Source organism: Crocuta crocuta, unplaced genomic scaffold (genome assembly GCF_008692635.1).
Source record: "Crocuta crocuta isolate KB4526 unplaced genomic scaffold, BGI_CrCroc_1.0 scaffold35, whole genome shotgun sequence".
In the NCBI taxonomy this organism is placed as follows: Eukaryota; Metazoa; Chordata; class Mammalia; order Carnivora; family Hyaenidae; genus Crocuta; species Crocuta crocuta.
Genome location: NW_027530625.1, coordinates 2,346,356 through 2,372,295, shown reverse-complemented (window position 1 = coordinate 2,372,295; position 25,940 = coordinate 2,346,356). Strand labels below are relative to the sequence as shown.

Here is a 25,940-nt window from a genome sequence, read left to right as displayed (position 1 = left end):
TAGCAACTTGCTGTTTTTAAAATGGCTGATTAGGGGGCCCTGGGTGGCTCAGTCAGTTGAGTGTTCTCTTGATTTCAGCTCAGGTCATGATCTCAGGATTGTAGGATCATGGATCCAGCTTAAGATTCTTTCTTTCTCTCTCTGCCCCTCTACCCCACTTCCATGCACTCTCTCTCCTTCTTTCTCTCTCAAAATAGAAAAATAAAAAATTAAAATGGCTGATTAACATGATTGAGGACATAAGATAGTTTGGATTCAATAAAAGATCGCTTTAATGCATGTGTGTGTATAGTTTTTATATCCCTTTTACACTGAGGTGCCTTCATATTATTATCTTATCTTAAATTTAGGTTAGTGATAGGGTAGAGTGTAGTTGTTAGTGTTCTGTGAAGCACTTGATAATATTTGGTCCTCTTTGGTTCTTTTAGATTGTTACCACTTTTTAAATACTGTATTATGATACTTGAAATAAATATCTTTATGGATAAAGTGTTTTACATTTTCAGATCATTTTCTAGGATGGATTTACAGAATGGATCAAATAGCTAAATAGGTCAAAAGGATGAACATTTTTTATTTTAATTAGATGGAGGAGTACCTCCAACGAAATAGGCATTCAAATAATATTTCCAATACAGTGTACCAATTTGCATTCCTACTGACAGTATGAGAGTGTTTTCCCATACCATCGTGCACTTAGGTTATTTTGATGATTTGACTATAATCAGAAGAATTCTATATCTATCTTGAAAAAAATACTGTCAAAAAATATAATTAAGGTATGTTCCTCATGTTATTTTTACCTACTGGGTAAGTGGACATATGTTTTCTTACAGAACTGAACTTGCTCTTAAAGAAATCATGTCTTCTGGAGGTGCTGAAGATGATATCCCACAGGGAGAGAGGAAAACAGTTACAGATTTTTGTTACCTTCTGGATAAATCTAAGCAATTGTTCAATGGATTAAGGTTAGTGGACTCTTGATGCCTTAAACTTCTCTCTAGTTCTGTGTTTTTCCCCATGGCTGGTGTGTGGTAAGTTTCTGAAAGTTATGGATAGAATGTTTTAGAAATATCTGTGTTAGAGATGATCATGCTGTTTTGACATTCTTCATACTCAGATGAAAAAAACAATAGGAAAGAGGAAAACTATTGTTTCATTCATGTTGAGGAGAACTGTTTTGTCAAATGGTTTTGTATACATTACTCCATATCATACCTGATTTACATCTGATTTTACACACTGGGGTGTGAAGTTAATGTATCTTTTAAGAAAATATTTACAATTATAAAGATAATCACAAGATTATCAAATGTAATATTTCATGACCACTGTATCTAATGCCATACTTTCACTTTATCCCTATATTCATTTAAGTTTTTTATAAAACTCATCACTATCTTGAGCGATCTTATTAATTTGCCAATAATGTCTTCCTCCATAAAATTAAATGTGCCTAAGAGTAGGACCCTGTTTGTCACAGTTTCTCTAGTACATAAGCCAGGGTCTGGCCCATTGCAGATGCTTCATAAACATTTGTTAAATGAAGGATTCCAAAGACCAGTGTCTTAACTTCTATACTCTGCTGCTTTCTATTTTCTGCTACAGAAGAATCTTTGAGATCAGCTTCTGGTAATAATCAGATTAATTGCAACTTTTTGAAGTATTATTTTCTGGGGCACCTGGGTGGCTCAGTCAGTTGACCATCTGACTGTTGGTTTCGGCTCAGGTCATGATCTTATGGTTTGTGAGATCAGTTCCCATGTCAGGCTCTGTGCTGATAGCATGGAACCTGCTTAGGATTCTCTCTTTCTCCCTCTCTCTCTGCCCCTCCCCTTGGTCTCTCTCTCCCTCAAAATAAATAAATAAATTTTTAAAAAGAAAACATTTTTTCAATTGATTATTGCATTTCTTCCATATTTTTCTTTCCTGTTCCTTGTTCTCCCTCCTTGTTTATACTTGCAATGCTTAGAGAGAATATCCAGCTCAGTTCCTGTACAATGACCTACTCTTGATTTTCATCTGTGCTCTTTTTCATCATTTTCAGAAAATGTCTCTGAAATTCATTTTCTTACTCATTTACTGTTTATGAAATCATTTCATATCAGCATTTTTTGCTATACTGCTTTAAAAAAAGCCTTAGAGGGACACCTGGGTGGCTCATTCGGTTAAGCGTCCAACTTCGGCTCAGGTCATGATCTCATGGTTCGTGGGTTCAAGACGCGGTCGGGCTCTGTGCCGACAGCTAGCTCATGGCCTGGAGTCTGTTTCGGATTCTGTGTCTCCCTCTCTCTCTGACCCTCCCCTGCTCATGCTGTCTCTCTCTCCCTCTCTCTCTCTCAGACAGAAATAAAATATTAAAAAAATTTTTTTAAAAAGCCCTAGATATATATTACGTATTTGACCCAAAGTTTACTAGCTTCTCTATATATTCTTATTTGAATATAAGAATGAGTATAGTATGTTTGCATTGAGTATGTTTGAGAAGCATATTGAATTTAGCAGCATTTCCTTTCTTAAAAGGGAATTATTTTCCTAATTTGATTCTGGATCATAAATGAATCCATAAAGCTCAAGTAATCTCTTGCTAGAGACTCTCCACCTGGCTAAAATCACTCTGTAACTACAGCAACAGTAGCAGTAACAGACACATCTCCACACAGCACTCTACAGTTTGTAAATCACTTTAAAGTAAATCTTCATCTTTAAGCCACACGATGACAGTATATCGTACCAAAAACCTGCTAACTAGAGCTGATTGCTTTATTTTATCTTCTTAAATATTGTTGTGCAAATTTTAAATTTAAATTTGTTGTGCACATATATTCAATAGCTCAAATGTGTCTCATTTTGATCTTTTTTTAAAGTTTCATTTTAATGATCACACTGATTTTATTTAGTTTTGAATTTTTGATTTTATTTAGTTTTAAAATACTTGCAGAATAAAATTGTATCTTTGGGGTTGGTAGGAAATCCTAATACATGGAGAAGTTATATGAGATCTAATCTTTAGGCCTGTTTATTTACCATTGCAGAAATTTATTATAATATGCTTGTGTTACCTATTTCAGTTTAGTTTTTCAGCACTTGAAACTATTTTGGGTTCAAGAATTAATCCTTTTGACTTTTGTTCTCTGAAATATTCAGTACATAATTTCACCAGTTTAAAATTTCCCTTCTTCATTTGTTAACTCAATAGTTTTGTCAATATACGTGTGTAACTTGCAGATATCATAAATTACTACCCAGAAAGCACTATTTTTTTCTTAATCTACATTATATCACACCTGGCACTGTGGCCACAGCTTGCTTGCTTGCTTGCTCTTTTTTTTATTTTTATTTAGAGAGCACACACGCATGTGCAAGCGGGGGAGGGGTAGAGAGGAGAGAGAGATCTCAAATAGGCTCCATGCCATCAATGCCAGCACAGAGTCCAGTGCAGAGCTTGATCCCACGAACTGTAAGATAGTGACCTGAGCTGAAATCCAGAGTCGGACACTTAACCTACTGAGTCACCGAAGCTCCCCTGAAAGCAGTATTTTCTATACTAATATGTTGATTGCCTTCCAGATGTGGAGTAGTACTTGCCTAAGTGCTATTTTAAAATTTGAGAATACTGGGGTGGCTGGGTGGTTCAGTTGGTTGAGCGTCCGACTGCAGCTCAGGTCATAATCTTGTGGTTTGCAGGTTCAAGCCCCACAACAGGCTCCCTGCTGTCAGCCTGTCAGTGCAGAGCCTACTTTGGATCCTCTGTCCCTCTTTCTCTGCCCCTCCCCTGCTTGTACTCTCCCAAATACAAATATTTAAAAAATAAAATAAACTTTGAAAATACTGATAATGATAAATTTTGGCCTAGAGGAGTGGATAAGCAAATTCATCAGGGATTTGTTTTCAGTGTTGTGTGTATGTACAGGGGCCTCTTTTTATTCTTTTTTAAAATTTATTTATTTATTTATTTTTGAGACAGAGAGACAGCACATGAGTGGGGGAGGGGTAGAGAGAGAGGGAGACACAGAATCTGAAGCAGGTTGAGCTGTCAGCACAGCTGTCAGCTGCGTTCAAGCCCCACATCAGGCTCCCTGCTGGGCTGTCAGCACAGAGCCTGACATGGGGCTCAAACTCAGAACCCCGAGATCATGACCTGAGCCGAAGTTGGGCACTCACCCAACTGAGCCACCCAGGTGCCTCACAGGACCTTGTTTTAAAAAAAATTTTTTTTATGTTTTTTTTAAAATATTTATGTATTTTGAGAGAGAGATCAAGCATAAGGACAGGAAGGACAGAGAGAGAGAGAGAATCACAAGCATGCTCTGCATTGTCAGCACAGAGCCCAATGCAAGGCTCTATCCCATGAACTATGAGCTTATGACCTGAGCCAAAATCAGGAGTTGAATGCTTAACCAACTGAGCCACCCAGGTGCGCCCATGGCCCTCTTTATTTTAAACAGCCTTAATTATTTCTGTAATAAATATGGTGAGTAAAGTATATATATTCTCTGAATGCTTTTAGATTGCTGTTTGAGGGAGATGTCGCTAGTTGTGGTGTGGTTCTGTAGTTTACTCTTCCTCTTTCTTTTCACTGTTTAAGAACATCTGTTTTACACACACAAACACAGAATGGTATAGAATTATTAGAAAGATTTGGTGGATAAATTAATGAAAGTTGACCATGATATATGATTAAATGAAAAAGCAAATTATAAAAATAATATGTTCTTCGTGATCTTGATTTATCAAAAATTCTGTATTATGTGGAAACTAATTTGACAATAAACTATTAAAAAAAAAAAAGAAAAAAAAATTCTGTATTAAATTGATGTTCTGTATACCATAGTAACTCTTAGTGGGGAATGTTTTTTTTTACCGCCCACTTTGGCCCCTAACCAAAGACCAAATATATTTGGGGGCTGATTTTCTCAAAATGTCTAGTATGTATGGGGTTGTGTATTTTCTGTGCTTGTTAATCTAAATGAAAATGCTTTGTTCAGCATTAGACCTTGGTTGAAAAGGCTTCTATTTATCAGTTCTGTAGGTTGTATTCGAGTTCCCCATGGTGGTGCATTGTGGGCTATGTGGCGTTCTTCTCCATACTGCTCTCCCATTCCCTCTCCAACAAAGCTCTTTGAGTTATGCGAATTAAACACCTCTCTACTTTCCAAAGGATGATAAATTTTTGTGCTTTTCTTTTGAAATAGAGAGGATTTCTTTGGGAAAAAGTAAAAGAAAAAATTTTTGGTTGTTTCCCCCCCTTGTATTTGTGTTGGTCTGAATAGAAAACAGTATCATAGAGGCGCCTGGGTGGCTCAGTCAGTTAAGCGTCCGACTTTGGCTCAGGTCATGATCTCACGGTTCGTGGGTTCGAGCCCTGCTTCGGGCTCTGCTGACAGCTAGCTCAGAGCCTGGAGCTAGCTCAGAGCCTGGAGATTCTGTGTCTCCCTCTCTCTCTGACCCTCCCCTGTTCATGCGCGCGCTCTCTCTCTCTCAGAAATAAATTTAAAAAAAGAAAAGAAAAGAAAACAGGATCATAGTGCTTGTAGAGGACAAGAAATGTATTGGTGGTGGTCTGGACCAGTTTTGGGACTTGGGGAAATGGGGAAGTGGGGACCCAGCTGGAATAGCCTGGTCTTTAACATGAGGCCCTTCATTCTCGACATTCCTCTCACTGTTAGTGTTTATTTTTTGGCTAGCTTTCCTTCATGCTTTCTCTGTTTTTCTTGAGTTCACAAACTAATTATTAAATTTACAATGCAGTGTAACATACTTGCAGAAAAGTACACATATTATAAATGTATTTTTTACAAATGGAGCACATCCCTGTGACTTGTACTTAGACAAAGAAATAGAACATACAGGACGCCTGGGTGGCTCAAATGTTTGAGTGTCCAGCTCTGGATTTTGGCTCAGGTCATGATCTCAAGGTCGTGGGATCAAGCCCTGTATGGGGCTCTGCACTGACAATGCAAAGCCTGCTTGAGATTCTCTGTCTCTCTCTCTCTGTCTCTCTCTACCCATCCCACCCTCTCTCTGCCCCTCCCCTACTTGCTCACACTCTATTTCTCTCTCAACATAAATAAGTAAACATTTAAAAAAAATAGAACATCTAGCACCTCAGCAACCCCCTGTGTTCCCTCTCACTTGGACTTTTTAACTTCTTATGAGCAGAGCAAAAAAAAAGTGCATTTCAGTGCATGAAGGACTTCAGATTTTCTATGTAATGTCTTACTTAGATATAATAAATTCCCGTTTTGCTCTTGAAGGGGTGTCTTCCCACCTTATATTAAGTCATTTATCTAAGTTCTCAGAGCCTTTTAATTTTCTTAGACATGAATATTTTTTAATGTTTAATTTCTTTTTTAGAGAAAGCATGAGTGGGGGAGGGGCAGAGAGAGAGAGAGGAGGGCAGATGATCTGAAGCAGGCTCTGCTTTGACAGCAGCAAGCCCTATAGGAGACTCGAACTCACAAACCACGAGATCATGACCTGAGCCGAAGTCAGATGCTTAGCCGACTGAGCCACCCAGGTGCCCCTAGACGTGAATATCTCAACGAAATGTTTTTCTTGACTGAAAATGTCTCCTTATGTTATGTGCATAACAAATAAGCTCTTTCCACTGACTGTGTAAGAAAACATAGTCTAAGAGAGTGAGAAATAGTGAGAAATAAAATGAATGGTGTTTTTCTTTTAATAGCTCTTGCATGTAGTTACAGTAGTAATGAAGTGGGAATAATGTTAGAAATATCTTTGAATCCTGTCGGAAAATGATCAAAGGCCCCAGTGCTTGCTGGGTTCCAGTTACCATGGAGACTAAGTCTGCCAGAGCAGAGTGGAATACTTGCTGGGATTATATAAGGCAGCATCTTGAGACATGCATTTGAGACACGCAGCTGTGCCTACCAGTGATATCAATGACTTTTGGTGCCTTGAGACAGCAGAGGCCTCCAAATCACTGATTATTTGACTCTGGAAGAGCAAACACACATAGCCAAAATAAGCATGGAGGCCATAAATAATACACATTGACCGAGAAGTGTGCCAGTGTAAAGTATAATGGTCTTAAATAAAAATAACTGTAGAAATTGTTTTGAATAAATAGGCTTCTAATATTTCAAATTAAAGAAGAAATTCCCCACAATACTTCCTTGAAAAGCCTATTTTTGGGATGCCCTGGTTCCTAAATAGGAAAGGGTAACTGAGAGATGAACGGTCTCTTCCCTTGTCCTTTTCCTCCCCTCCCCACCCCTTCCTTCCTCTTTCTTCCCTCTTTTTCTGCCCCTCCCTCTTCCTTCTCTTCTTTCCTAAAAGAAATCATACTTTCCTAGAGGCAAGCTCTGCACACTGGTAATAGTAGAGTATATGTGGGGCACCTGGGAGCTCAGTCAGTTAAGCGACTGATTTCGGCTCAGGTCATGGTCTCACAGTTTGTAAGTTCGAGCCCTGTGTCGGGCTCTGTGCTGACAGCTTGGAGCCTGGAGCTGCTTCCAATTCTGTATCCTCCCCACTCTTTCTCCTCCCCTCCCCCACTCATGCTCTCTCTCTGGCTCTCAAAAATACAAAAAAAATTTTTTTTTAATTAAAAAAAAATAGAGTATATGTTATTTTACAGATGATGCTTAAAATAGCTGTACAAGCTTGTAATAAATACTTTCGTTTTCTGTGGCTTACCACTCAAAAGAATTGCACATGCATTTGAGGTAGATTGCCACCAGAGTGCAGTGGATATCTTGATCACATAATCTAGAGAAGCGTGGACTAATAAAAATTTAATATGAACCACAAATGTGATTTTAAATTTTCTAGTAGCCAGATCTTTAAAAATGTGAAAAAGTGAAATTAATGTTAATAATTTGTCTGATCTAATATACCTAAAATACTTTATTTCAGCATGTCATCAATACAGAAAAATTATTGAGATCTTTTATATTCTTTTTTTCATACTTCATCTTTGAGGTACACTGAATATTTCATTAACTTTTTAAAAAAATTAAAAAAAATTTTTTTTTCTGAGAAAGGGAGAGAGGCAAGGTGAGCAGGGGAGGGTCAGAGGGAGAGGGAGATACAGAATCTGAAGCAGGCTCCAGGCTCTGAGCTAGCTGTCAGCACAGAGCCCAACGTGAGGCTTGAACCCATGAACATGAGATCATGACCTGAGCCGAAGTTGGACACTTAACCGACTGAGCCACCCATGCGCCCCTTATTAACTTTGTTTAATGTTTACTTTTGAGAAAGGGAGAGACTGAGAGAGAGAACATAAGTTGGGGAGGGGCAGAGGAACAGAGGACCCAAAGCAGGCTCCATGCTGACAGCAGATAGCCTCATGCAAGGCCTAAAGAGTTCATGATCTGAGCCGAAGTCGTACGCTCAACCGACTGAGCCATCCAGGTACCCCCTGAATATTTTATACTTACATACATTTGAGTTCAGATGAGCCACTTTTCAGGTACACGGTACCCACATATGGCTATTGGCTTAGGCAGAATTTCTCCCACTTTTAGCTTCTATTCACAAAATGATCCACTGTGCTTTCTGGTGAATATATACTGGCTGTTTGAGGGCCCTCTTCACAGGTCCATCAGATGGCCCTGTTTGTTTCTTCTGTCTCTTCCAGTACAGATTCCAGTAGCCTGCAGGTCTTGGCTGTTGGTGATTTGTCCCCACCCACCTGTATTTGGGGATTTGAAGGATACTTTATTATTTACTATATTAGTTTGCTAGGACTGTCATAACAACATAGCACAGATTGGGTTGCTTAAACAACAGAAATTTATTATCTCACAGTTCTGGAGGCTAGAAGTCCAAGATCAAGGTGCTAGCAAGGTCGGCTCTTTCTCAGGCCTCTCTCCTTGGCTTGGAGATGGCTGTTTTCTCACGGTGTCCTTAAATAGAGTCATCCCTCTGTACCTGTGCATCCCTGGTGTCTTTGCATGTGTCCTTTTCTCTTCCATACAGGAGGACCCAAAGGCCTCCTTATAGGCCCACCCAAAGGCCTTGTTTCAATTTAATTACTATACTTCTTTAAAGGCCCCAAATGCACATTCTGAGGTACCGGGGTTAGGACGTCAACATATGAATTTGGGGGTGACACAGCCCATTACACTTAATTTTGCTGAAAATGTTGTCTGTGGGTTTTTGGTTTTGTTATCTAGTATTTCTGTCTGTTTTGGGAATGAACCTGAGTAGTTGAAACTATGCTGCTATCTTTTCCCCAGAATCTAGAAAATCAACTATTTAAATCCTATACCAAAAGTTACTAAAGTAGATGGGTATATTTCTAATTCATTCTTTTTGGCTATCAAAGTTCAGTATAACCTGATCTAAAAAGTTACAGTTCTCTAAGATCTTAATTGTCACGCCTGTCTAGGAACAAAAATACACATCTTCACCTTTTTAATTGCTAGTGAGTTAGACCAGATATTGGTAAGGGGGAAGGAATTTGTGTTAACTTGTTTTGTTTTGTTTTTGTTATTGTTTGTGTGTGTGTGTGTGTTTACTTTTTCAGATCTTACAGGAGTACTGTAAAGAGAAAAAGGAGAGATATTTTAAGAACAATAGATTTCACTAAATCCTCAAAATAACCTCACTAGTTCTGTTTACTTGGTTCATAAATGAGAAAAACAAAACTTTGGCAGATAAAGCAGTAGCTTATGTTAATACGATGGGTTCTAATTTGGGAAGTGCTACTTCAGAGAAGTTTTTCCTCAGTGTAAGAATAAGAATTCCAAAACTTACGGGTGAGCTCCGATCGCCTCTTCTCTGGAGGTGACACAAGGGAACACTCTGACTATAGGAATGACGCAGTTCCTGGCTTCTTGCACTCATCTCCTTGGTTCTCTGAGAAATCCACATCTGTAAAACTCCTTTGGGTATCATCATACCTACAAGATAGTCACGGACCTTTGAGGGACAAGGTAACAACACCTTAGAGGACTTTAAAACTTGATAGCCTTTTTTTTCTATGAGCAAGGGGCCATTGGAAAATAAATGTATTTCAAAGTGTAAGATTTTTTTATACTTCCCCTGGAGCTGGTTCACAGGAGGAGGAGACGCCATTCCATAGCTTTATTTGGCTTGGCATTTCTAAATTGAAACTAAGGGAGATTATTCAAAGTTATTCAAATTCATAAACCATCCTTAGGAATGGAACAATGCACTAAGTGTCTTTTGTGCACCCACACCATTCTAGGTACAGGGCTAGGGATGGGAGCAGGATGCAGAGATAAAGGGAATGCCCACCTTCTACCTAATCAAGCACTCTTGTGCATTTTTTCTCAATCTCTCATTCAAAAAATGCTTTGCTCCCTCTTCAGTAAACAAAAGGGTTGGGGTGCCTGGGCGTTTCAACTAAGCAGTGGTTAGTGAGATTGAGCCCCATGTCAAGTTCTGTGCTGACAGTGCAGAGCCTGCTTGAATTCTCTCCCTCTCTCTCTTTCTCTCTTTCCCTTTCTCTGCCCCTCTCCCATATGTGCTCATGTGTGCGTGCTCTTTCTCACTCTCAAAAATAAATATTTTAAAAAGTTGTTACAGTGGTATCACTAAGATACCCTCCCCAAAGAAAACACTCAGCCTTAACAGCCTAGACCTGTTGATACCCCCAACACCTTCAAATTTACAGATCAATTTCTAAACCTGAATTTAGAAACTGGGTACGCCAGTTGGTCTAAAAAAATGGCAGTGTTAAAACAAGGAATTCTTCAGTTGGCTTTGTAAGTCCTGAACACGGTTTTGTCTGGTATACAAATGAGCACAGAGGCATGGATTAGAACAAAGGTGTCACTGTATGTAATACAGTCTTCTCTGTGTAAACAAGAATGTTTACACAGTGATGGGACACTGTGCTCCTTGACTGAAAACCTTATTCAGAGGAATTGAGTTATGCCTTTGACTACAGCTTTGGTCATAGCTTTGTTGGAGGTCAATTGTATCTCATGACCTGGAGAGCAGAATGAGCTCACAGAGAACAAATTAATGTAGAATCAAAATCTAACTTGTTTTCCCTTATGGTACAAGAAGAGAACATTAGATTAGGGGTTAGAAGGTTTGAATTTGAATCCTAGTTCAACAGTTTACTGGTCATGAGTTCCCAGGCAACTTACTTAAGGTCATTGGTCGTGTGTGTGTGTGTGTGTGTGTGTGTGTGTGTTTACATACACACATATATGCCCTGAAGAAGCCAAGCATTTAACGACGGGACTAAGGAAAGAGAGGCTGGTAGAAGAGAACAGACGGAAGAGAGAATTATAAGATGGTGGACTTGGTGCACAGCAGCACCCCATAGGGAGCACTGACATGAAGAGGGTGGAAGAGTGGCTGTTGGGCTGGGATGTCAGGCGTGGGGTGCATGTCAGCCACCGTAGCTAATTCCGTTTAGTTAGGACAGTAGATTTATAGAAACCCAGAAGAGATGTCCTAAGTTTTGACATCTCAATGTTCTATTGGAAACATCTCCCGGGGCTCCTGGGTGGCTCAGTTGGTTAAGCGTCCAACTTCAGCTCAGGTCATGATCTCACAGTTCGTGGGTTCGAGCCCTGTGTCAGGCTCTGTGCTGACATCTTGGAGCCTGGAGCCTGCTTTGGATTCTATGTCTCCCTCTCTCTCTCTGCTCCTCCCCCATTCATGTTCTGTCTCTGTCTCTCAAAAATAAATAAAAACTTAAAAAGTTAAAAAAAAAAAAGGAGACGTCTTGGAGATTAGAACCATGTTTAATCATTTGCACTATGTTTTTTGCTACAATAGTCTCCTAACTTTTGTTGATAGAGTTGAGGATTTAAAAAAAGGAGCGAGGAAAGTGTCGTGCTTTCAATTTCTACCAACGGTTTGGAGGAAGAAGAATATGAGCAGCCAATTTATAACATAGGTGCCTTTGCAAAAAGTGAACTATCAGGTCATTTCGCTTACAGGATAATTCACAGAGCCCCATTTAATTTAATTCTATGGACCATTAATTTCCCATCTCTAATGTCAGTATTAATAACCAAATGATATATTCAGAGTTTAAAACTGTAGTCAAGCTCTGAATGGTAGAGGAATTTGTCTAAAACTCTTTATAAAATACCTTAGTTAGTTTTAGACTCTAATCAAATTATAGTGGTTTGTATATTAGCTTCTGTGATATGTCTCATTAGAGAAGGGGTGATCATAGGACTTAGCCTTTAGGAAGTTAAACAAAAATTTAACTCTGTGTTGAAAAAGAAATTNACCAGAAATATTGTTTACCCCTAACTTCTTTAAGGAGAACTGAAGTTTTTTATCATCTGCTGTAGCTATTCTATGAACCACCTTCTTCTTTCAGCGAGCAGTTCCTTCCCCACCAATGCGCACTTGTGTTTGCAGTTTGGCGAGTTTCTCCTGGTTCTTGATAGTCTCTTTCTTCTTGTTGGAGCGGAAATGGGACCGCGCGGGGGACTAGGGTTGGCGCTCAGGAGGTCTCGGGTGGACCAGCTGAAATTAGGCGCACACATGCGGGGACGCAAGATGGCAGCTCTATAGCTGGAATATTTTTTATTACTATATTTTTATTTTTTATGTTTGTTTATTCACTTTTTTTAAAATTTAATTTTATTTATTTATTTTTTTTAAGTTTTTTATTTATTTCTGAGAGAGAGAGGGAGATAGCATGAGCAAGGGAGGGTCAGAGAGAGAGGGAGACACAAAATCTGAAACAGTCTCCAGGCTCTGAGGTGGCTGTCAGCACAGAGCCTGAAGCAGGGCTCAAACCCACAAACTGTGAGATCATGACCTGAGCTGTAGTCGGACACTTAACCGACTGAGCCACCCAGGCGTCCCTCACAAAAAATTTAATGTTTATTCTTGAGAAAGAGAGAGAGCATGGGGGAGGGGCAGAGAGAAAAGGAGACACAGAATCCAAAGCAGGCTCCAGGATCCGAGCTGTCAGCACAGAGCTCAATGTGGGGCTCAAACCCATGAACCATGAGATCATGTTCTGAGTCAAAGTTGGAAGCCCAACTGACTGAGCTACCAGGTGCCTCCCCTTTTTTTTGAAAAAAAGTTTTTTTAATATTTACTTTTGAGGAGAGAGAGAACAAGCAGGAGAGGGGCAGGGAGAGAGAGAGAGAGAGAGAGAGAGAGAGAGGATCCAAAGCAGGCTCTGTGCTGACAGCAGAGAGCCTGATATGGGCTCAGATTCACACGAAGTATAATGACCTGAGCTAAAGTTGGACACTTAACCAAGTCACTCAGGCGCCTCTAATTTTTTTTTTTTTTAAGTTTATTGGGGCACCTGGATGGCTCAGTCGGTTAAGCGTCAGTCTTCGGCTCCGGGCATGATCTCACAGTTCGTGAGTTCAAGCCCCACGTCGGGCTCTGTGCTGACAGCTAGCTCAGAGCCTGGAGCCTGCTTTGGATTCTGTGTCTCCCTCTCTCTCTGACCCTCCCCTGTTCTCTCTCTCAGAAATAAATAAAACATTTAAAAAAAAAAAAAAAAGACTTTACACAGTACCCGTAAAGAAGCACCCACGAGTTGTCAGTTCCTGTGGAGGTGATGGTGATGTTGTGTCTTAATGCTGTTGGGTAATAATACAGTCTTCTAGCAGCAGCTACATGATAAGAGTCTTAAGGATTCTGCAAGCAACTTCAATTTTAAACTATCTGATAGCTATTTCTCACTGGAGGTACATGGAGACATTAAAAAAAGAGGAAAACTTGCAATAAATGTGGAAACTGGTGTCTGTAGTTAACCTATTTCTGTAATCCAAAATGACTTTCTCCTTATCATAAAGATAATGGAAATGGATTTTAAAATGCAGTTAGTAGCTCATTCTTGTTACGTATACCTGAAAATTTCATGTAGGAAAACCTTTTGCTTTTCTATTCATTGTCTTAACATCTGATAGGTAAATGCATATTTTCTTTCACTTATTAACTCTACTTACAGAATTTACCTTTTCTTCATTATCACATAACTAGTCAAAATTATTAGTGTGAAGATGTTTATTGCAGCATTTTTATAACGGGAAAACTGGAGACAATATAAATGTCTGTTAGGAAGGGATTGGTTAAATAATTTGGTTATTGTATGCAGTAAATGTTGATATAATTGTATATGTATTTTAAAACTCTGATATATTATTAAATTTAAAAGACATATGAAAATAAATAAATAACAAAATAAAAAGCATGTTATAGAACATTATATGTAGCTTGATCCCATTTATGTAAAATAATAGAAATACTCACATATTTACTTAAATGTACATAGGAAATGCATCCTTAACGGTCATTATTTCTGGGGGCTAGAATTGAGGAGAAAAGCAATAGGGTATTTTTTTACTTCTTGTTCTGTACATTGTATATAGCATTTTTGTTTTTCGAGATACTTCTATTTACTTTCAGAATTGAAAAAGAAAGAAAAAAATCTTAAGATTTCTGTGGTAGATTGCTTATAAAAATCATTCCCTTCCTTGTATCCATGCCCATGAGTCATCCCCTCCCACACTGACTATGGGCTTGGCCATGACGATTGCTTTAGCCAATGGGGTGCATGGTGCAAAGAATCGAAAAGAACGGTGCACATTAGAGCGGCCCTCTCTTTTGCTGCTTTTGGGATCCTTGCAACCAACCTCATGGAGACTGAGCTAGCATGTTGGATGAGAAAAACATGACCCAGCACCCTAGCTGCCAGCCAGGCAATGGCAAGATGTCTGAGGGACACCATCCACCACTAGCTGTCCATAGTTGCATGAGTGAGGTCTGGCTAAGACTTGTGCTACAGTTTTATTAGCTGATAATTGCCTCTGTTCCTCTACATATTATCTTGGTTCTCTCTCTCTCTCTCTCTCTCTCTCTCTTTGGTGATCTCTTCTTCCTCTTGCTTATCCAGATCTCTCTCTTTAAGCAGCTTTCCTTGGCTCCTCAAGCCCTCCCATATATTTCTTTTCTACAGTCTTCTATTACTTTTATTCAGTACCATCTAATTTAATACTTAGGTGCTATTTTTTTATCTTTTTCTGTATGTGTGTTATTTCTATTTAAATAATAAACTCTTTGATTGTAGAAATCATATTTCACATCACATTCTCTGGCCTTCACAGTACTTAGCACTTGATAGAATTATATGTAGTAACTACACCTTACCTAATTGCAGGGTTAAGTGTCACCAACAGCAAGACACCCACCTGGGGCAGGAGAACTGTCCTACAGGGGCACCTGGGTGGCTCTGCTGGTTAAGCATCCAACTCTTGGTTTCAGCTCAGGTCAGGATCTCACGGTTTGTGGGTTTGAGCCCCTTGTCAGGCTCTGCACTAACAGCACAGAGCTTGCTTGCAATTCTCTCTCCCCCCACCTCTCCCTTCTCCGCTGCTCTTTCACTCTCTCTCTCTCTCTCTCTCAAGAGAAATAAATAAAAAAACAAAAAAAGAGAAATGCTCTACAAACATAAGTTATATCTGTTTCAGCTCTGTAGCTGTCTTATTTCCATGAAGCAATGTATCCTTTGTTAAGTAAATTAAAAAATATATATAGCAGCTTTGTGTGTGAGGGTGTGGGGAGAGAGTATCTTCTAATTTCAAATATGTATATGTGCTATACACCGGTGCTAATTATGTTTATTTTAAACATGAAAAGATGTTAATAATATATTAAGTGAAAAAAGTTTACATTACAAAACAAGATAAATACTGTGCCTGTATACACAAATACTGTGTATATATGAAATCTGGAAGCATATACCTCTCCCTCTCCCTCCCCATTCCCAAACAACAGAACAACAAAATACTACCTCAAATTTCTATGTATTAGTATAATTTACCAAGAACATTCAGCTCACTTAGTTATGTGAGATAAATAAAGAGTTTCTGGGGGCGCCTGGGTGGCTCAGTGGGTTAAGTGTCTGACTTTGGCTCCGGTCATGATCTCACAGCTCTGTGCTGACAGCCTGGAGCCTGCTTTGGATTCTGTGTCTCCCTGTCTTTCTGACCCTCCCCTGCTCATGCTGCCTTTCTCTTTCTCCCTTTCTGTCTTGGAAATAAATAAAACATTAAAAGAAAAGTTTCTGGGGCACCTGGGTGGCTCAATCAGTTGAGTGTTTCATTCTTGATTAAAGCCCAGGATGAGCTCACAGTTTGTGAGACTGAGCCTTGTGTTGGGCTCTGTGCTCACAGCAGGGAGCCTGCTTGGGATTCTCTCTCTCTCTCTGCCCCTCCCTTGCTCACTTGCTTGCTCTCTCTTAAAAAAATAATAAATATTTTTAAAAAAGGATTTCTTTTATACTTGGAAGTTGAACTTAGGTTAAATGAGAGAATTTATATTTAATCTCTCCTTTTACTATGGAACATTTAAGTGTTTCTCTGTTTTAAGTACTTTATAAACATTTGGGTCATAGGGATCATTCTGAAATATAGCCTGCACTTCTTCTCTTAATAAACTAGTGCTAGTGGTGATCAGAGGGATATTGATTTAAACAAAGTTATATTATCCCAGACAGGTAGGTTAATGAAAAGGAGTGGAGAGCCCCCAAACATTTTATCTGGCAACCCCAGGTAGAAGGGATCAGCCCTAAATTTATTATCTGTGAAGCTTGGGATGGTACATTGGGATTCATTGTATTATTCTCTATTTTTGTGTATATCTGAAACTTTCCACCATAAAAAAAATTAAAGACATAACTTAAAAAATAGAGATACCTTTCACAAATCAATATGAGACATTGTAGTGGTATGAACTAAGAAATATTAGAACTTTGTGCAAAGCATTGCAAAATTTAGTGGCTATTTCCAACATAAATGGAAAGAGATACTACTGACACTAAAAATTACTTTAATTGTGCTAATGTTTTTAAAATGCTTATTTATTTATTTATTTTGAAAGAGAGTGCCAGTGTGAGTTAGGGAGGCGCAGAGTGAGAGGGAAAGAGAGAGAGAATCCCAAGCAGGCTCTGCATGTGAAATCATGACCTGAGTGGAAATCAAGAGTCATAATTAACCAGCTGAGCCACCCAGGTGCCTGAAAATTATTTTTAAGATGTCAGTTCTCCAAATAGATGTCTAGATTCATTGAGGTCTCATTAGAACCTGTTAGGATTTCTTTTTTTTGGTAGAACTTTGATAAGGTAATGTTAAAGGTCATAGGCAAGTAAAAGGAATGAAGAACAGCCATGGTGTTCCTTTAAAAGAAGAAAGATGAAACACTTTTTATAAAGCTGTAATAATTAACAGAATGTTAGTGAGGAAATAGAAAAACCAATAGAATAGAGCTGAGTCCCAAGAATAAAGGAAAATTGATGACTGCAATTCTAGTTGTCATATTGGCCAAGTCAAATGATTTATTTTTTAAAATTTTTTAATTAAAAAATTTTTTAAATACTAATCAGTTTTGAGAGACAGAGTGTGAGTGGGTGAAGGGCAGAGAGAGAGGGGGACATAAAATTTGAAGCAGGCTCCAGGCTCTGAGCTGTCAGCATAGAACCTGACACAGGGCTCAAACCCACAAACTGTGAGATCATGACCTGAATCGAAGTTGGAGGCTTAATCCACTGAGCCACCCAGGTGCTCCTCATAACTTTACTCTTGGGCTCTAATGAAGAGGTTTGGCCCTGAGGATGAGACTCAGTTATAAGTGGCATTAATAGCTGGCGTTTCTCAATTGTATCTTTTATATATATGCATTAGAAAGTATTGTATCTTACAATTCTGAAAGTTCTGGAACTCGTGAGTTATCTCTTTTCCTCTTCATCCCTGCTTGCAGCTAGTTCTTTTCTGAATTCATCTTTCTTGTGTTTTGTTAAGTGCAGCTAATAGCATCCAGGGCTAGTAACAGACTTTTTCCGGTTTCTTTGTATAAATCCGTAAGTTTGTTAGTCACCTTATCTCCTTTCCAAGTGATTGCAGGCAGATGCTGTTTTGCCACTGTATTATATGTGTCATCATTTTTCCAGCCTTCAGTAACAGTTTGGTGCCGCTAAATTCCAATGCCAGCGTTACATATGTAATGTATTTGTTATGGCAATAGCCCATTCCTGGTATCCATTTCTGTACTGGCTTTTCCTCAATATGGCTGCAATAACAACTTCAACATTTTAGTGCGTTAGTACAGTAGAGACTTATTCTAGCTCCCATGTTAGCTATAAGTTGTCTGCAGTTCCGAGGCTCCATTTAAATGTGTCTTACTCTGTGTTCCAGGCTGAGGAGCAACCCTGTCTTGGTCTTAGGTTGGAGGGAAGTGAAAATGCTGAACTATGTAGTATCTCTTATGTCATTTTTTCAGACATGGTGTGGGTAATCTGCCATTATATTTCATTAGCCAAAGCAAGTGTTAAGGCCAGGCCCATGTTCCTTATGACAGGGAAGAGCTTGTCTCTAAGGGGTATATAGGGAGTCACCAGCTCCAAGAACAGGGATGTATAGTGCCACCTGTAGGGAGAGGCTAGAATAATTGAGAACAACCATCCCACCTGCATATCTGCTTCTAGATAGTGGCGTGCTTTTCAGAGTGCTGAGTTCTTCCATGAAGATAATAAGCATTTGGAAGTTATCAGTACATAAGTGACTGTGAATAAGAGCAGCCAGGGAGAGGGAAGAGAGTGGTAGAAACCTTATGGGACTAAGGGAAACCTTAGTCTACAAAGGAGACTAAGAATGAACAAAAGTAGGAGAGAAGAATAGGAAAGAATATGCCCTGGACTCTTGTTAATAGAACCACTTCTGCTCCCAAAACTGTTAATTGTTTCTAAAAGACTGGGGTAGCTCAGTAGGTTGAGTGTCCAACTTCAGCTCAGGTCATGATCTCATGGTTTGTGGGTTCGAGCTCCACGTCGGGCTCGTGCTGACAGCTCAGAGCTCAGAGCTGAAGCCTGCTTCGGATTCTGTGTCTCCCTCTCTCTGCCCCTCCCCTGCTTGTGCTCTGTCTCTGTCTCAAAAATAAATAAATAAACTTAATAAATAAATAAAAGAAAGCCTGAATGCAAATGCTTCAAATCTATCCAGTTTGTACCATCACAAGACCTAATTTCCAAATAGTGTAAGGAGAGTGAATTAACGTATGTTTGTTTGTAATTACAGAGATTTGCCCCAATATGGGCAGAAGCAGTGGCAGTCCTATTTTGGAAGAACTTTCGATGTTTACACCAAACTCTGGAAGTTCCAGCAGCAGCATCGGTAAAGGAATTTTATAGTTACAGGAGAGTGAAGGTCCATTTTATATTAGTCCCACTTTTGACCTTTTTATCTCTTGGTGCATTTTAATATATTTTCTCTTCATGACACAAATGAAAATGAATTGATTTTTTCCTTTTTATTTAAGGTTTTAAAATGTAATGTTCTCATCTGATTTTTAAAGACAGTATCATATCTGAAATGGTTCAGATTAACTCTGACGTAGGTAGGCTGATTCATGGTTTCGTTCTACCATAGATGTTGTTTATTGGTCAAAGCTATTTGGGGGGTGTTGCTTTTAATTTTCATGAGCTTAGCTTGGAGAAATTTCTTTTCATATTTCAGCTTACTTTAAGTAGACATTTAATACTGCTTTTTAAATTTAATTGAATGATGATGTTGAAATCTCATGAAGAATTCATGTATTTGAATTCACGAATTTGGAATTTCATGCTGAATTGGGTGGTGTTTTATCCTATTAAATTTACAGATTTGGTTATTTTTGGAATTTATAGTCTCTTATTTCTATTTTCTTATCTCCTATGTAAAACAGACAAGTCTTGGATAATCGGTATGGCTTGAAGCGGTGGCAAATAGGGGAAATTGCTTCTAAGATTGGGCAGCTATACTACCATTATTAGTAAGTGAATTGCATATGGAAAAAATAAAGCGTTATCCTGGTTTAAACACAGCATGCAGAAGTATACTTACTTGGTAGGAGAGAAAACTATGGAGTTACAAATGAAACCCCATATCATTAGTAATCAAAACAGTATTATGAAGTAAATGATCTTCCATAATCTGAGTACATTATGTGCTTCAAAGGCTTACCTTCCAAACAGTTTATTTGGGCAGACTCATTTATAACTTAAATGATTATGATCTTGGTTTTAGATAAATCAGAAATACTAAATAAATTCATAGTTCTTAATGGCTTCACTTAAATCTTAATACATAACTTGTATGTTTGAATGAATGGTTTTGGGGGGAATACTTTAAAACTCATACTTGTAAGATATATCTAAAAGGTTCTGTGAAGAAGACAAAGATAATTTTGATTATATCCTTAGTGATGAGTCAAGGAAAGAAGAGAACTCCTTTTAGGAATCTAAATCTCATAAAGTAATATCAGTTATACACTTAAAAGCTTGGACCATATGGAATTTCTTCCTCTTCCTGTCTTTTGGCATGCCATCCATCATTCCCCTGTTAAAATCACTGGGGTAGAATATTTTCTTAAGAAGTAAAACTAAAGATGTTAGAGAACCTAATACATCACCCTCTGAAGGTTAATACGAATTCGTCCATTTCTGAGTCCTGTGAGGAAAAAAAAACTGAAGAAATGAACCAAAGGATGAGTGACTATGTATGGATTTGGGGAAGGTCACGAAAGGTCTGGTGAAAAGATGTAACTGGGTGGAATGCTATTTGGAGAATCCTTTCAAAGAATGAAAATAATATGTACTTTGGATTGCTATCAAAAAAGGTTTGGGAGCAGTGGGGAGGTTTGTTTGTTTTTTTTTAATTATCATTATTTTTATACATTGTAAGGGTGATGTGATCATTGCTTTGCCAGTTCAAATTTAGGTTTGTTCCCCTCCCCTCATATAGAGGAATAGCAGGGGAATGAAACAAGTATTCAGCATAAACAGTTTGAGACACTGTCAAATATAAAGATTTTTTTTCTCCATAGCCTACGCACATCTGAGACCAGCTATCTGAATGAGGCTTTCTCCTTCTATTCTGCAATCAGACAGAGATCATATTATTCTCAAGTCAATAAAGAGGACAGGTATGCACCTACTATGTTTTTAGAAAGAGATAAAACACTCAGAATTTTTAGTCTGTGTGGAAATTATGCAGAGAAGCACACATTTGTTTCTAACTTTTATTCATTTAAATGGGCTTTATTGAGTGCCTTACAATGTATCTAGGCCTTCTTTAGCATACAGAGGTATGTTACCTAAAAGCAATAAATGTTATATATGTTTTAGCAGACATCACAGTACCTGAGTGGAGTCAGAGCACAAAGAAGGGGTTGGTTGTTTCTATATGAAAGATTAAGGTCACACAAATTTTCATAGAAAAGAAACAACTCCAAAGTGAGGCTTTGCTGATAACCTTTGTTCTTTTTAGCCTGTGTAGTTTGAATTCATATGCATTCAGAAGCCTCTTGACAGCTGTCCGTGGTACTAAAGAAAAGGCTGCCATTGCAGTTTACATCGTATTTTATAAACCTGATAGGTTAACAGTTGCATAGCTCCCCCATAAGGAAAAAAAAATCACATAGAAATTATTCATTCCCAGTAATAATCTATTGAGCACTTACATATCTGGCAGTGTGCTAGATGCTTGGGAGGGAGAAGAAAGAAAAGAAGGTGTACGAGTGTTCTCTTTCCCTTTCAGAGGAGTATCTTCTCATGAGAGTTACAGACATATTTGGGGCACAGGTAGACTGTGATGTTAATTCCAGATGAAGACGGAATTGCTGAAGAAGTCAGGGTTTTCCTGGAGAATCTTTGTTACTTGTATTCCAGGAATTGTTAGAAGAGAAAGTTCGGGCACAGAAGATCTGAATATCCTCCCTACTGCCAGCAACAGAACTCACAGTTGTTATATGTGAAAAGATTATATTCTCTTAGCAGTAGATGAGAACATAATTTTGACATATTTTTCTAGAGAACACTTTTGTGGTTGGCTATCATAAGCTTTCCATCTAAGCAACATGGTTTGGAAAGCCCCACTCTTGTGAATCCCCTTCATTCCCTAGCAGATCTTGTTCAGGCTTGAGGAGTTTGCTTAATGCAAGCAAGGCACGCAAGGTTCTCCATTTCCGCCAGAAGTGCTTCAGGTTTTCTTATGGTTTCCTTCACGTATTTTCACTTGGTTATATTTTGTCAGACTCCCACCTCACTTTTTTTTCTATTCATGCTGTATAGTTTGTCTGACTTTTTGGTGAGATAAGTTTTACTTCTAAAAATATACAAAACAGCTGTATGCTATCTTCTCAGTATGAAAAGCACATATAAGGAAAGAACTATTTTAAGCCACAGTGAAATACCTTGTATAATTCACTTTTCTGCATTTCCTAATTCACTCAAAGGGAAATTGGCCTTGGGCCCCTTGGCTTCAAATCCAGCAGTTTCATTTATGAACATCATTTTCTGTCCTAATAGCAAATGCCACATATGAATGGTTTTCCTGTGCTGCCTCCTAGAGCAAGGCTGATGAACAGAGGTAGGATTCTTTGGAACCAGGATGACAAAATCTCTTGCCTTAGGCCACTAAATTAGAATCAAAGGACGATCCTGTGTGCAAAATCTTGCCCTTGCGCCCTTAGTCAGTACCTTCTTAGTAAGGACTGTATTCAGCTGGTAGGTTGTTTGTTTCTTCGTTCATACAGAGCAGGGGGACAGTCAAGGTAGCAGTTGGTGACGGCTGCTAAAATCAATAGCTGGTTGGCTGATTAAAACTAAATAAAGTATTGCACAATTTCACATTAGCTTTAAAAGCAAAAATCTCTCCTCAAAGGGCAAGTTCTCTCTGTACTGTCTTCGTACCTACAGACTGTGTCAAAGCCAGAAGGCATGGCACATTTCAGCAACCACCAAAGTGACTACCTGTCACTAAGCATAAACAGATGCTCGTTCTGAGGGCCCATCCTATTTAGTAGAGGAGACGTTGTCACACAATCACTTGTCCTAGGAGCCGCAAACCCTAACTTGCAAATGGCTAAGGCTGAACCCGGTCAGAGTTAGATGTGGGGACGGTGAAGTTTCTGAGTACCCAGAAGCTTGGGGACAGCTTGTAGTCAGCCACCTCGGAAAATAGTTTCTCAGGCAAATTTATAAAGAGTCAGTGTTTTAGAACTAATGGGCATGGCAGGCTGGACAAAGCTACAATTCTGGAGTGCCACAGTAACTTTGTCAAAAGAATCGTGATGTCAACTTCAGTGGTGACAGTATTGGAAGTTTCATGTTGTGGGAAATGTGAATCTAAACTTGAAACCTTGGCGCTTCCTAGTAGTGTTGTCTATAGGGAGGATGTGATGTGGACCTTTCCAGTGTGGTTCATTGGATGTTTTCTTCTGCAGCTTCATATGTTATCAGGCGGTGGGCTGTGGGCCTGTCTGGGACAGCCTCTCGTGTGTATGTCTGGACAGCACTGACTTAGTTCTCTGTGCTTTGCTGCAGTTCAACATAGTGGTTTCCAAAATAGAATACATCCACCTATGTCTGTATGTTTCTTTAATACAGGGATTGGCACACCGTGGCCTGTTTTTGAACTGTCTGGTAGCTTAGAATCCTTTTTATATTTTCAAAGTGTTTTGAAAAAAGCAAAAATGTGCTACAGATGCCCTATGTGCCTGTAAAGCCAAAAACATTTACTGTCTGGCCATTTACAAAATTTTGCCATCCCTGGTTCAGTATGTTTGTGTAATCTATATTACATAGTTGTATAACCTGTGATATAGATTCATAGAACCTACTTTATTTTACCAAAAACATGAAAGGAATTCTCTTATTAATATTTCAACTATGAATTGACATCATCCTACAAATTTTCCTCCTGTTTTGAATTCCACTTCTGACAGTGTGGCAGTCTAGATAATCTAAACTACTATTCTCAAAACACCTAGATGCTGACTGAACAGATCACCCGTCCTTTTAAGTGGACAGTTTAGCTGTCAAGAAAGTAAGGGGATCCTCAGGTTATTAATCCTGTGACCAGTGCTGGGACAACCTTGCAAGAGAGTGGTTGGTTTTGGTGACATAAAAGAACTACTAAGGATTTCTTTAGGAAGAGGAAAATTGAAACTGTCCTAAAAAATCACAGACTTCATAGGACAGTAATTGTAATGATGGCTAATTGAGGTTATCAAGGTAAAATGAGGCCAAATTCTGGATAATAATAACATGAAAGAAGAAAGTCAGAAGTTAAATCATACCAATAAGATCCATTTATTGTTCAGAAGAAGCTTAGAATAAGTAAAGTTTGCTTTTTAAAACAATAAGAAAAATATATTTTTTAAATTTTTTATTTTTTTAAATGTTTTCTTTATTCATGAGAGAGAGAGAGACAGTATGAGCAGGGGAGGGTAGAGAGAGGGAGACACAGAATCTGAAATAGTCTCCAGGCTCTGAGCTGGCTGTCAGCACAGAGCCCGACACAGGGCTTGAACCCACAAACTGTGAGATCATGACCTGAGCCAAAGTCGGATACTTAACCAACTGAGCCACCCAGGCTCCCCAGAAAAATATTTTTAAAGAACATAAGGAGAATGTGTAACTTCAAAACAGGTAGAAGGGGGAGGAAAGTGAATAATAAAATTACAGTCATTGCAATAAAAGTTAGGAATGGAATGTGTACTAAAAAAAGTATAATTAGCACAAAAAAAACCCAGCCAAAATAGAAATAAATCCAAGTACACTGGTACTCATAGTAAGTGAAAGTGATCTAAACTTCCTAGGTAGAAGCCAGAGATTATCAGTATGCCTTTTATTTTTTTATTTTTTAATTTTTTTTTTTTTAATTTTTTTTTAATGTTTTATTTCTAGGAGAGAGAGAGCGTGAGCGTGAGCCACCCAGGCGCCCCATCAGTATGCCTTTTAAAAGAAAATCCAGTAATCTAGTGTTTACAAAAGATTTTCCAACACAGAAAAGGCTAAAATAGATACCAAGAGGAAGAAATGCCACTCTCTATATATTTATTTATTATTTCGAGAGAGAGAGTGAACAGGGGAAGATCAGAGAGAGAGAGGAAGAAAGAGAGATTTCCATGCAGCCTCCACATGATCAGTGCAGAGCCTCACATGGGGCCTGAACCCACAAGGAATCCATGAGACTATGACTTGAGTTGAAATTAGGAGATGGATGCTCAACTGACTGAGCTACCCAGACACCCTGAAATGTCTGCCACTGTATTTAAGGCATAGAGCATTATTAAGGATAGAGCTTTATTTCATAATGATAAAAGGAACAACTCAAAAAAAAAATTCTAAACTTTTATATCCCCAGTAATGTAATATTATAATAAATAACAAAAATTGGCATATTTTATGGGAGATATTGATAAATGGTCCAATATACAAGGAGATTTTTAACATACCGTATTTATTTATGAATCAGAAGACAAGTAATGAGATTTATGTAACATAATTAAAAACGTGTTCTATTGTGCTTAAAACAACCTACATCAATAAGCAAATGCACATAATTTTCAAGCTTATATGGAACTTTTGTGAAATTTACTTATACCGGACACAAAACAGGTTTCAATTATTTTCAAGTGTATGATGTCTAACCATGGTGCAGTGCCATTAAAAATTAAGAAATGCAACATAGTTTTCAAAAAAATCAATAAATCTTACCAATTAGTGACACATTTCTAAATAACTCCTGGATCGAAGAGGAATTTTTAAAAATTTTATTGTGGAAAATGTCAAACATCTACAAAAAATATACTGTTGTAAGATTATTATAATTGTAATGTAGACTGTGGAAATTGGAAATAACAGGTTTGATAACCCTCATTAGGGATGAATATACAGGGTTGGGTGTGAAGAGGTACAATATTGATTGTAAATAGCCATAAGTTAAGGATAGTAAGGAAGAAGTATAAGTAAGAAACTGATAGAAGATATAAAACACTAAAATATAATGGATTTACTGGAAAGAACACTAGAAAACACAAATGCAGAAAGGGCAAATAGAAAACCGCACAGGGTGGCTCAGTCAGGTTAGCATCTGACTCTTTTGATTTTGGCTCAGGTCATGATCTCAGGGTCATGAGATCTAGCTCTCAGCCTCCATGTCAGCACAGAGCCTGCTTAAGCCCCT

The 25,940-nt window shown here is 38.4% G+C and overlaps 1 protein-coding gene across 1 annotated transcript in view; it reads left to right on the top strand.

The window, feature by feature from the left end:
- SCAI (suppressor of cancer cell invasion) overlaps positions 1 to 25,940 on the top strand; it is a 137,043-nt gene that overhangs the window by 71,610 nt on the left and 39,493 nt on the right. Inside the window, exons 3-6 of the mRNA XM_077768492.1 lie at positions 837 to 968; positions 19,008 to 19,103; positions 19,654 to 19,740; positions 20,794 to 20,892. Coding sequence (XP_077624618.1) covers positions 837 to 968; positions 19,008 to 19,103; positions 19,654 to 19,740; positions 20,794 to 20,892 — 414 coding nt within the window. The remainder of the gene's footprint in view (positions 1 to 836; positions 969 to 19,007; positions 19,104 to 19,653; positions 19,741 to 20,793; positions 20,893 to 25,940) is intronic.